The sequence below is a fragment of the Uranotaenia lowii genome, chromosome 3, assembly GCF_029784155.1.
Source record: "Uranotaenia lowii strain MFRU-FL chromosome 3, ASM2978415v1, whole genome shotgun sequence".
Classification (NCBI taxonomy): Eukaryota; Metazoa; Arthropoda; class Insecta; order Diptera; family Culicidae; genus Uranotaenia; species Uranotaenia lowii.
The window spans coordinates 223,851,989-223,864,911 of record NC_073693.1 but is presented as its reverse complement, the minus strand read 5'-3'; the positions used below and the strand labels follow the sequence as shown (position 1 = coordinate 223,864,911).

The following is a 12,923-nucleotide window of genomic DNA, read 5'->3' as shown; positions in this document are numbered from 1 at the left end:
GGACGATGAACGAGCATTACAGATGCTACACACAACGAAAAAAATCTGTAAAATCACATCACATGTGATGTAAATAAAAAGAAGCATCATATATGACGGAATTTTCAGTGCTAGTTGGAAATTACACGCCAGTGAAATTTTGCAACGTGTAAAATAGAAATGATGTAAAATTTTGCAACGTGTAAAATAAAAATGATGTAAATTATAATCTCACTGAATATTGGAAGAGAAACTTTCCAATTGGAATTTGTTTTGTTTTATTTTTGTTTATATGATTCAATAATAAAATTTTTTCATCTCTTCATAAAAATTAAACCTTTTTATAACTAATTTAATTTATTTTATTTAGCGACAAAAATTTGTTAAGCATTAGCACGCAATTTTTTTTTTATTAGGATTCACTTCACCCTTTCATTTTCTTCCCCGGATCCTAAGTTCAGTAACGTGGAGCCGCTTACGAAACCGCATCCCTGCTTCACGAAGATCTCCGGGAACCTCACTCGCGGGAAAACTGCTTAAAACAAATACTTTGGTGCACAACTTGACTTGACACTTTGTTTACTTTTGTCTATAGTCCTGTTCATGACAGTTTATAATTTTACATGACATTATCATGTACAGGATATGTAATATTGATTAAACACAAATTCAATGTCGTTATCACATTCCATGACGTGTAATTTTAATAAACTTCTTATTCAGTGTTGTTAAGAATTGTGTGCGACCAAAAACATTTGTAAAATTACATCACATATGATGTAACGAAAAAGAAGTAACACATATTATGGAATTTTCAGAGCGAGTTGAATATCACACGTCTATGAATTTCAAAAGACGTGTAAAATTTGAAAGACATGTAAATATTTAAGACGTGTAATATTTAATTCGCACTGAAAATTCCGTCATATGTGATGCTTCTTTTTATTTACATCATATGTGATGTAAATTTACATCAAATAATCGCGTTCCGTGTCAAGTAAAATTCATGTCATTCGAATTCAGTGCTATTATGGTTTCAACTTTTTTCAATCTATAAATTTACATCAATAAATTGCGTTCAACGTCATGTGATATTAAAGGTTTTTCAATTTCAGTGTTGTTAAGGATTCAATTTGTTTTTCTGTTTAGAATCGAACACAGTTCAGAAAGGAATGCGGTATGAAACCGGGTTACTATGGCGGTATGATGACGTGCAACTACCAAATAGTAAACCAATGGCTCTGAAACGCCATCAGTGCTTGCAAAGACGGATGAACCGGAAACCGGAATTGGCAAACGCGATGTACATGAAGCTTCAAGAATATGCTTCTAAAGATTACATCCGCAAGTTGTCCGCCGAAGAGGAATTCGAGCACACCGGCAAAACGTGGTATCTCCCCATCTTCCCAGTTTTCAACCCGAACGAACCAGGGAAGCTAAGAATCGTCTGGGATGCTGCAGCTACGGTTCAAGGTATTTCTTTAAATTCATATCTTCTTAAAGGACCTGATCAAGTTACGCCACGCCGCACGTGCTCCATCGATTCCGCGAATACTTGTGGGCAGTCTCCGGTGACATTCGCGAAATGTTCCACCAGATCTTGATTCAGAACAGCGATCAGCACTGTCAAAGATTTCTGTGGAACGACGGAATTCAGGGTGGAGATCCATCAACTTACGTCATGAACGTCATGACGTTCGGTGCAAGCTGCTCACCTAGTAGCGCACAGTTCGTAAAAAATTGAAATGCCGAACGATTTGTCGATCGACTTCCTGAGGCAGTTTTCGCTATTCGTTTCGGAACATACGTAGATGATATGCTGTTTAGCTTGGAATCAGAAAATGATGCCATTAAGCTAGCTAAAGATGTCCGAAACATTCATGCAGAAGGATGGTTCGAAATACGTGGATGGCTGTCAAATTCAAAAAGGTTATTAGCTGAATTGGGAGAGCGGGACGAAACCATAAAAAACATGAACCTGAACAGTAGCCTAGCCACGGAAAAGGTTCTCGGAATGTGGTGGGATACGAAAAAAGATGTTTTCACGTTCAAAATCCCAAAACGATGCAAACGTGAACTACTGCTTGGTCAAGAAGTCCCAACAAAACGCGAAGTTTTACGAGTACTGATGTTGATTTATGATTTATGACACATCAAATTAAAGGTTATAAATAAGGCTATCTTTTTATGGAAAGTTTATATCGAAAATATTTTTGTTGTATTTACTACTGATTTTAAGCTCTCAACTTGTAAGTAAATTTTCTGTAAAAGTTGGTAGTTTATGAATTTTTAATTTTTTTCGGTTTGATTTAGTCAATTATCCAAAACAGGTCCATACGAATGCTTGTCATACCAATCACCGAGCACTATAAAATTATCATTTTATATTAACAACAGCTTGCTAGGAACACATCTACGAAAATTTTCCAGAAAAATGGACTTTTTTCAATAAAACTCCTAGCGCACGCCGGAAACTTACTCAAATGAGCTCAAATTTGGCCAGAGTACTTGAAAATGAATGAGGATCAAACCCTGTAAGTGGCGTTGCGATCAGCGAAAAAAGCCGAAAAGTGAACTAGTCTAGCTAGTGTCTATGCATTTGTTTTACGTTTCATTCGAAACTATCTGGCAAAGTCGAAGCCTCAAAATCGCACAACTGGAGTCCTTAAACAAGTTGAACTTCGAGAAGCGGAAAATCACATCTATAAACTCGTTCAAAGAGAAGTTTTTCCGGAAGAGATCGATATCCTGTCAAAGCCCAATCGGATGGAAGTTCGAGTTCCCAAAAGCAGCTCACTCTATGGACTTTCACCCTTCCTGGATGATAACGGGATATTACGCATGCGTGGGAGAATTGCAGCCTGTAAATTCATTCCTCCTACAACCGCTCATCCAATCGTCTTACCCAAAGAACACCCAGTAACAGCACTCATCGTTATGTCCTGTCATGAGCACTATCGTCATACGAACCACGAAGCAGTCGTTAATGAGCTCAGGCAGAAGTATCAAATCCCAAAACTTCGTAGAGTATGTGAGAAACTACGCAAAACATGCCAATGGTGCAAAAATGTTAAGGCCCAACCGCAGCCGCCAATGATGGCAGACTTGCCACCAGCCCGACTTCCAGCGTATTCTAGGCCATTTTCGTACGTTGGCATTGATTATTTCGGCCCAATGCAGGTTGCTATTGGAAGGCGAACTGAAAAACGCTGGGGCGTACTCATCACATGCTTGGTAGTTAGAGCAGTACATATAGAGCCAGCTCACTCCCTTACATCTAGCTCTTGCATAATGGCGATACGAAACTTCATAGCCCGACGAGGAACTCCAATAGAGATCTTCAGTGACCGTGGCACAAATTTTATTGGTGCACATCGTGAGCTGAACGAGGCACTTCGCCAGATGAATCACAATGAAGTTATGGAAGAGTTTACTACAGCTGATACCAAATGGTCGTTCCTACCACCAATCAGTCCTCACATGGGTGGGAGCTGGGAACGGCTAGTACAATCGGTGAAGAAAATTCTTCAAAACATGCAGATTCCAAGGACTCCTACAGATGAAGTACTGAGGAACAGTCTGCTTGAAATTGAGCAGATCATCAACTCCCGTCCGCTCACGTACATGCCTATCGACAGTGCAGAGAACGAAGCCCTGACCCCTAACCACTTTCTGCTCGGATCATCCAGCGGATCTAAACCTCTAGTCCTTTTCAACGACAGCATCGCCACGCTAAAGAACACATGGAAAACTTCACAACTCATTGCCAATTACTTTTGGAAACGATGGGTTCTCGAATATTTACCAACGATAAATCGACGAAGAAAATGGTTTCATCCAATTAAACCAATAGAAGTAGGCGACGTGGTGATCATCGTGGATCCAGACCTACCTCGAAACACGTGGCCCAAAGGACGAGTGATAAAAGTTAACGAGCGCAACGGACAAGTTCGAAGCGCAACCGTGAGAACCAGTTTCAAGGTTTACGAGCGCCCTGCTGTTAAATTGGCCATCCTGGACGTAGGCGCCATCGAGAGTAAGCAGCATCAAAGTCCTGTCTTACTGGGGGGGAGTGTTACGGCATCAGCGAACGCGCCTCCGCTACCAAGAAGACCACACCACAACTGACGTCAATATTGACTGAAGAGAAGCCTTCCGGTAAAGAAAAAGATAAACGAAGAAAGAAGACATACTAGTTTACAAACGGATCCTTGATTACACATGGTGAAACGTTTAGTTACATATGACAGTTAGTGTAGACGGTTTAATTTCTCCAAAATTGATTTATTTGCTAAAACTAGTGAACAACTATCTACAGGTACATTCATCTACTATAGTTCTTATAATATTTAAACACAAAGCTAAACCTATTATCACAGTTTGTCATCACAGTTTGTCATCACAGTTTATATCACCATTCACTATCGCAGTTCGATCATAAAGTCGCTATCACAGCTTGTTACGAAAAGACCTCATACTTACGAATCTAAAATACCGATCAGGTAACATACACAACCTATTTGATGTACTCTAAACTAAAATATGTATTTGAAAATAGCACACGATACTACCGTTCAGGACTGAACCCCGGCAACAAGACCATTATATTTACCATAGCGCAGGCACTAAACGTAAGTAAACATAAACCACATCTATTGAAATGTAAACACTGCTTTATTAGTAAATACTAGAATAACGTTTGGAATATTGGTTGTATAGGTTAAATTTAACAATCAAATAAATTGTTTAAATCTACGGAAGCCTTATATCTTGTCGCCGAATCGGGAACAACACGCGTTGGAGAATGGAGTTATGACTGTTTTACCATCAATTCTCACACATTTTTCAAAAAATTCTGAAAAAAGCATATTCGAACTTGAAAATTTTGAACCAAATTAGACTGATCTTAAGTGGTTTTTCCGAGAAATCGAATGAAGGCTGTTTCAGCCACCACACGCATCGTAAAATGAAGTTATGGCTGTTTTACCCTCGATTCCCCTACATTTTTCAATTCATTTTGAAAAAAGCATGTTCGGACTTAAAAAATTTAAATTAAATCTTAAGTGATTTTTTCCGAGGAATCTAATGAATGAATCGAATTTAGGGTAAAACGGTCATATCCCCATTTTCTCATGCGTGCGGTGGCTCAAACAACCTTCACTCGATTCCTCAGAAAAAATCACACAAGATAGGTCTCATTTGCTCAAAAATTCTACAGTCCAAAGAATTATTTTCTGAACTGTATAAAAATGAAGGGAAATTGAGGGTAACACGGCCATAACACCATTTTACGATGCGTACGGTGGCTTAAATAGCCTTCATTCGACTCCTCAGAAAAAAATCACACAAGTTAGGAGTCATTTGATTCAAAATTTTAAGTCCGAACATGCTTTTTTCCTAAATTTATTGAAAAATGTAGGGGAATTAAGAGTAAAACGCTCATAACTCAATGTTTCCAATGCCTCCAAGTTCGCTGTCTGATTTCTTACCACGATACAGTTGATATGATCTACGCTATAGCTCTATAGGTGAGACTTTCTCTTTACGAACCGGTCAAAGGAAGAAAGGGTCAACACCGTCGGTCAATACCAACATGTTTACGATGGTTGCAAATATCTTGATAGTCGATTTGCATTATCATTTCTATTACGATTTCATGTTATCTGGGGAAGAATTAACCTGATGTTTTCACTCTCATGAAAGGTGTTTTTTTTAATAACATTAAAAAGTTCACACTATTTCATAAAAATAATCACTAGTATTTGGGCTTGTGATACAGCTCAGTTGGCTAGTCAGTTGTCTCCTGAGCCGATGTTCGCGAGTTCGAGCCCAAGATTAAACATCGAGCAAAAATGTACCGGATAAGTTTTTCAAATTTTGCTGTGTATGTACTATGCTTTGAATGATCAGATGTTTGATTATGGATTCCAAAACAAGTTAAATAACACACGTTGGCTGAGTCGGTATACAAAGACAGTGGAAGTAATTGCTAGTTCGATTGCTTTTGCAATAACTATACCCCTACTCGCATAACAGACTCATATGAATTTCCGTCATTTTTTATCTAACCTGACAGATCGTCATTTTAAACATAGGACTTCAATATAAAACAATAAAAAAAAGATTTTGTTCTAGAAATTTCGAAAAAATATCAACTCGTGGCTGTCCCATATGAAATATACCCGCATAACAGTCCCATATGTGAAATACCACGGATTTGGTTACTTTTCAATGTTTCCTTCGGCGAAATAGTCTTTGGTTTATTGCTTTGAATCATTTAAAAAAGGTTAAACTCACTTGATGTCGAATTATGCACACTAGTTTTCGAAGGCAGGTCAGTTAGAAGGAAGGAATGTCTTCCTGAGCGAAAAACTATCAGACGCAATCAAAAATAATAAAAAAAAAATCAACTTAAAATGTGGATTTCCCGATATTTTCTCCAAAAGTATGTTTCTTTTTCTGAAAATTGCATGTAGAAGTTCAAAAATAATCAAATTTGAGTCTAAGAAAGTAGCTTGGTGAGAAAAACATATTCTGTATGGGACTGTTATGCGAGTAGATTTGAAAAAGGTTTCAAATATGCTCACATAACAGTCCCGTAACGAATAAAAATGGTGCTCCCGACCTTACTAATGACCCAATTTCGAAAATTTCAGGTCTTACGATTTATCATGACAACCTAGAACACATTCCATCAAACGATTTTCGTTTATGCTGAAAGTTGCGGTCACAATTTAAAAATATATTCCAAAACAGAAAAAGCTGATTTTCTCGCTCGCTTGTTTTTGCATATGGGACTGTTATGAAAGTAGAGGATATAGCTGCTGCCGAAAAAATGATAATTTTTCCGGCAGGCTATCAGAAATTTTTTCTTCTGTTGGTTTGTAGATGCCATGAATCTGACTGAATTTGAATTCTGAATCTGAATTCTGTGTCTGAAGCTGGATTATAAACTATTATAAATTCTCAATTCCAAAATTCCTAAACTTGAAGTATAAGTCTGTGCTTGAAGACCAAAGAATCCAAAACAATGTATTAATCTGAGAGATTTCAATGCAAAACAACTGCGAACCCGATTAATATCATAACGTTTATAAAATAAATTAATGTTCAAATTTGCTTTATTAACTCATCTTCAAATAAACGGAGAAGAAAAAAACCTCATTGGTGTATAATACCATAAATAAAAGAAAATCAAATGATTCAAGATCCTCAGAAGATTTTGCTTTATGAATACTCGCGTGAGCTTTCATTACGTCGTATGAAACATCTTAAGAATTCACAGAAAAATTCTGCAAAAGTCATCAAAACAACTTTAAAATTTGTATTTGACATATAGAACATGTTGTTCAGGCAACAAATATTCTAAATGGAAAGAAATTGCGACTTATTTATGTAAATTTGTGTATTTTTTCGTGAGAAAATTATTCGTTTACATTTTGTTTCATACGGCGTAAGTTATAAGATGAACGATGATTTGATCAAGTTCGAAGTTTTAGAGCCTTTTATCAAATCGTATCTTGGAATTGGTGAATAGTAATTATATTTTAAAGATTGGTGGGAAAACTGATTGAATGAGAAGAAAATAATTAAAGACAGTTTCATTTTAATTAACACTAAAAAAAGGATTCTTTCAAGTTTTTTGCCTGTGTGGAAAAAGACGTATCTTGTTGAACATTTTTCTCTACAAAATAACCTTTATTAAAATTTCCAACAATCCGTGCCAGTGTTTTTTCTATCACAATTGTATTACTTTCAGTTTCCTATGTTCACTTAATTATTAAACTAATACTATGTTCAACGGATTTTCATGCCATAACATAATGTTGCGCCCAGATTATAGTGCGCAAGCTTTTTGCGTTATATTTAATTCTACCGTGCCTTTCTGTAGCCTCGAAATAAAAATGCGTTTGGCTATCTAAACATATTAAAAAAAAAAAAGAATGATTGAATAGATCATTCAGATGTGAAAAATGTTACGTTTCAAGTGGTTTCAAGCTACTATTGCATCCTTGAACAAATTAGGTAAGAAAATATGTCGTCGCATTTGCTTATAACTGTAATTGAGACGGTTTTAGATAATGATTTGTTTTCCTAGATCAATAGTTCATACTGGATACTATGACAACTATCGAAATCAGTCAAACTCTGGTTCCAGAACTATTTCTAACCTTTCTGATGCAAACATACAGTCCCCCAAAAATGAGCAAGGTGAGGGGCACCCCAATGCCGATTCCAGCGACAATGAGCACGAATGCGGACAACTGCTCGATCGGCGGCTGACCGAAGCCTACTTGGAATGTCATCGTTGTGTAGTTTGTTTTGCTGTAAAATCCGTCCCCGGATAATCCAAATGAGATGTTCATGCCTTGGACCAGGAGTGAGTCCAAACGCTGCCCGTGGAACGCGAATGCCAAAGTGGATTGCAAAACCGATGCCGGATTTTCGATGGACTTGGGCTCACTTTGATGAGTGTCAGTGGAAGTTGAGACGTCACGTTCCGGGTGAGTGTACGACACAGGACGATACTCAATGTAACCCCCTTGATGAAATTGGTACTTTGATCAGTAAAAACTCAGAACGCTAAAAATTTATAAAAATTACCTGTAGAAAATTTAAAAGCCCCTGGCGAGAGAACGTCAATTATTTCGAAAATTCCTGGCGTGTGCTCATCGTCCAAGCTCTTCCTCTTCGTGACCTGGAAATCGGACCCAATAACAGCTTGTTCCGACACAACAAACAGCAATTCGATGGCAAATCGCGGATGCGAAAACTTTGAGCTAACATTGTTGAACACGATGTCAACCTGGGTCGAGTTGGATGAATGCAGCAGATGAGGGTAATCCATACCATGATTACGGATTGAGAAGGCATTCAGCTGGAAATAAAAGTAAAAAATATTTTAAAAATTAGCTCACAGTAACTTTAGTAGCCTTTTGTGAACCATCCGGAAGTTACTAAATTACTTGCTTAAAATCAAATCTAATGTTTGAATTCGCCTTGGTACATCTTCGTGCCTGCAAAATGAATATTTTCAAAGAAATAATATAAGCTTTAAATATTATAAATTTTTCGAAAAAGATACAACGGCTGAACCATTCGAGAAATTTATGATATTTACGACTTACATTCATTATTTCTTTGATACCTCATGCTCCATTAATACTACATCACCTTTCTAAGACTTGCTTGAATTTTATCACAAAACTGAGCACAATAAACGTACACATGCGTTTACCTTGAATATAAAATCATTGTTTACGTTGAAGGCCGCTAACACATCCTTTTCATTATGCCAGTACAAGGTTCGATTCCACCGAAAATCATGAGGATCATACACGAATACGGTGGAATTTTGATTCAGCGAACCTTTATCACCAATGTCATCGAATTGGAAAATCTGAAACAAAGAGCGATGTGGATAATACAATCAAATGATTAAAGTTGCAGATCGATAATAAGCTCGCTAGAACATTTGAATAGCAAATAATGTTTCATGTGGTGACCTACATAATAACAAATAAAATTAATGCAGCTTTTGCTGACTCACCCGATTGATTACGGTCATGAATGTGTATCGTGGCTGTTCGCTAAACGTTACCGATTGACCGTCCTCGTTCATGAAGGACTCCCATTTTATTTTCATAATGGCGTCCTTGCCCGTTAAGGCCACCATTATGGTAGGTTTTCCGGTAAAATCCCAAACATAATGGATCGTATCGACGGCTGACTCGGCCCGGATATGGATCACAGTGACATCGGTACCACTCGGTGAGCAAATTGCCTCTGGACAATCGGGATTCAGCTGAGCGCTAAGCTGTAGAGCAATAGATTTTTTTTTAATATACAATCCTTTTCGAGGACTTCAATATCAATATCAAATTCTCCTGATGTAAAGGAAACATTACCTTCCGTTCAAGTTCTACCGGATCTTGCTGGCCGTGGCTGATGGAGGCTATTCCCAGCAGAGATACAAACAGGAATGCTGAATTCGCAAACGTAAACATCGCAATTCTTAATCCGCCCGCCCGCTATCATTGACTCACCCGTAACCGCGTAACAAGAAAAATAACACCGGACGACACACAAAGAAAACATAAACAGCTGATAAGCGAAAAATGAAAAGAGATTGTCGGAGTTGGTCGAAATTTTTCGGAGTTGTTTTTTCCCGCACTGAAAATCGAAAATACCAATTATTGAGTGTTGACAACTCAAGTTTATGTGAAAAAATCTCAGCTTATTAGTACCCATCAGTACGTCAAACTTTCCCTGAAAAGTGGATAATTGCGGTTTTGGGAATTTTATTTGGTTTATTCCATGACCATTAATTCTCATTGAGAAAAGGCAGCCATTATTTAATTATGATGTGTTTAAAAAAAACATTTATGAATTATCATGTTTTTAAATAAAAAATCGTATTGATTATAACTTGTAAAGGTAAATACTAACGAGCCTATAGTTTTTTTTATATAAATACCATAATAGTTCATTTTATGTTATTTAATATAAGCATGTAAAAAACATTCTGAAATTTGATTATTTACTCAAAATACTCAAAACGGGTTATCACTCGAAAATAAAGTACCTAATTTACCCAAATTCTTTCGATTGCGGCTTAAAGTGTATTCAATTTGTTTACATTTTTTCAAATAACGCAAAATTTGAAATTGATTATTTATAATTTCTTGGCCAAATTCAGCCAAACCGTTGCTGCTACAATGAGTCTTAACAGTACAAATTATTTAATATGCTGCCGGGCTTGTTTGGAGTTGGAAAATTCTGACAATTTTTCAGACATCTTTGAAACACGGATACCGGATACGGATATCACAACACAGGTGGCGCTGAACGAATTGGTTCTAACAACTGGATTACAGGTGAGCGATGCTTTCAATAATACCGTATTCTTATTGATTCTTATGAACTACCAAAAAAACCCTCGAATTCTTCTTTTCTTTATGGCGAGATGAAACAGCTAAACAGCCAAAGATTGAACCCTCGAATTCAATTGAGTTTCATATGTTGTATCCTTCAAAATATTCCAGTTTGTACCCGACGATGATTTGCCAAAAAAATTGTGTACAAAATGCAGCATACGCTTGAGTGAAGCTTATTGGTTTATCTTGGAACTGTGCAGCAGTAACCGAATTCTAGAAGGCTTACGTGAAGAAGCGCGAAATGCAGTAACCATCAAAGAAGAGCTGGTTCACAGCATAGCGAATACCACAAATGAGGATGCAACAAATAATAGCAAAGAATGTTCTGAACCACCGTTGGATACGGCTGCAGAAAACAATGCTCAAAGAAAAGCTTTGCAGCAAATCGAGCGTTTGGAAAAAGATCTGGATGATTCGAACAAACAATACGATGATTCAGATGATTCTGAAAATGAAGCTGAGCATTGCACTCTGAATGCTGGCGAAGAAGAACTTGATGATAGTCCAGAACAATCAGCACAGGAAACCGAAAGCAATCCCACAAATGCTGTCGATTTTATTTTGCAAAATTTTCACAATCTGAATAAGTCAAAACGCAAAAATCAAAAACCCAACAATTCCAGGAGACATCAATGTGAGGTTTGTGAAAAATTATTTATAAGGAAATCAAATTTGATTGACCATCTTCGGCTGCATGCCAATGTCAAAATGTTTTCTTGCACGTTTTGTAATGCCTCTTTCGTGCAGGCTGGCAATTTAAAATCTCACATTCGAACTCATACTTTGGAGCGACCGTTTAAATGTCAGTATTGCCACAAAGGTTTCACTCAATCGAGTGCTTTGAACACTCACGAAAGGTTCGTTGATATTTTCAAATTACATTTATTTCAATAAACTTATTTACTTGTTTTCAGAATTCACACCAATACCCGAAATTATATTTGTGAAATATGTCAGAAAGGTTTCACCAATAGTTCGGATTTGAGCAAGCACAGAAACACCCACACGAACAAGCGTTTCTTTATGTGCGTTATGTGCGACAATCGATTTTTTAGCCAGAAAATTCATATGAAAAAGCACATAACTACATATCATCAAACCGAGGATACAGAAGATCTGATAAAGCGTGGAACTCTAAAGGAAGGTGTAGAAGTAGTTTTTCAGTCGAAAAAGTGACGTGTTTTTTTCTGTATCTAGGTTACAACTTGACTTTTTATTTATGTATCACATCCACATGCGATGTATAAGAGTGGTATAAGTATGATTATTGATGCACTTGTATGTATTTTCGAAGAAAGAACGGAAGCTTTTCAATTAATTTTTCTTAGTCATTTTTCAAAATCACATGTTTTTCACTTCGATAGAACCTGAGCGATTCAGATTTTGAACCCATCGTTACATAAAGTAACAAATTTGCAACAGTTTCTGTATAAAAAAGTATTTTTTATGTTAACATGATTTCCAACTGTTCAATATGATTTTTAGGAGAAAAAACGAGATAAAGGATCAACAGAAAATTGATAACGGACAATTGGTGACTTCACCCATTTTTAAATATCATCTGAACTGAAGATTATTATCGGTTAAACTATTTAATACCGTTTTCTTTGATAGCCTGATGATTTTACTATACATTCAATTACAATTTAGATTTTTTTTCGAAAATCAGGACAATTTAGTACATTTTACAGGCCATGCAACTTTTTTTTTTAAATCAGGACGGACTCTCGAAAATCGGGACAAATCCTGATATATCAGGACACCTGGCACCTTTGATTATTAGCCGCCCAAATAGAAAGATGAGCTCACTTCACCGCAAACAATTTGATATCAGTACGCAGCCATTTTTAAATACGGCGGCTGATGTTCGAAAAACAGCCGTCAGCAAATGTACACGCTGATAAATTTAAATACAAAATTGTCAGAAGATTAAATTTTATAAAATTCCGACCTAAATTTCAATTTGTTTTCCAAATTTCATAATTTTGAGGCTGCCGTCAATACAAT

At 36.7% G+C, this 12,923-nt stretch overlaps 2 protein-coding genes across 2 annotated transcripts; one reads left to right on the top strand and one right to left on the bottom strand.

The window, feature by feature from the left end:
- Window positions 1-7,644: 7,644 nt before the first annotated feature.
- Window positions 7,645-10,065, bottom strand: LOC129754886 (glycosylated lysosomal membrane protein-like). Its single transcript, XM_055751143.1, has 5 exons — window positions 9,888-10,065; window positions 9,530-9,796; window positions 9,218-9,379; window positions 8,584-8,857; window positions 7,645-8,521 (listed from the first exon to the last, which is right to left on the bottom strand). Exons 1-5 carry the CDS (start codon window positions 9,984-9,986, stop codon window positions 8,121-8,123), a joined length of 1,203 nt encoding a protein of 400 aa, XP_055607118.1. The 5' UTR covers window positions 9,987-10,065; the 3' UTR covers window positions 7,645-8,120.
- Window positions 10,066-10,593: 528 nt separating this feature from the next.
- Window positions 10,594-12,423, top strand: LOC129755981 (myoneurin-like). Its single transcript, XM_055752726.1, has 3 exons — window positions 10,594-10,856; window positions 11,025-11,773; window positions 11,831-12,423. The coding sequence occupies exons 1-3, from the start codon at window positions 10,698-10,700 to the stop codon at window positions 12,090-12,092; spliced, it is 1,170 nt and encodes a 389-aa protein (XP_055608701.1). The 5' UTR covers window positions 10,594-10,697; the 3' UTR covers window positions 12,093-12,423.
- Window positions 12,424-12,923: the final 500 nt, after the last annotated feature.

Excerpts from the sequence above, each read along its gene's own strand:
- LOC129755981 (XM_055752726.1), top strand. The coding sequence starts at position 10,698 with ATGAGTCTTAACAGTACAAATTATTTAATATGCTGCCGGGCTTGTTTG. Across the intron at positions 10,857-11,024 it reads TTCTAACAACTGGATTACAG|TTTGTACCCGACGATGATTT; the intron begins GTGAGCGATGCT and ends AAAATATTCCAG. Across the intron at positions 11,774-11,830 it reads GCTTTGAACACTCACGAAAG|AATTCACACCAATACCCGAA; the intron begins GTTCGTTGATAT and ends ACTTGTTTTCAG.
- LOC129754886 (XM_055751143.1), bottom strand. The coding sequence starts at position 9,986 with ATGTTTACGTTTGCGAATTCAGCATTCCTGTTTGTATCTCTGCTGGGA. Across the intron at positions 9,797-9,887 it reads CGGTAGAACTTGAACGGAAG|CTTAGCGCTCAGCTGAATCC; the intron begins GTAATGTTTCCT and ends ATTGCTCTACAG. Across the intron at positions 8,858-9,217 it reads ACAATGATTTTATATTCAAG|CTGAATGCCTTCTCAATCCG; the intron begins GTAAACGCATGT and ends TTTTATTTCCAG.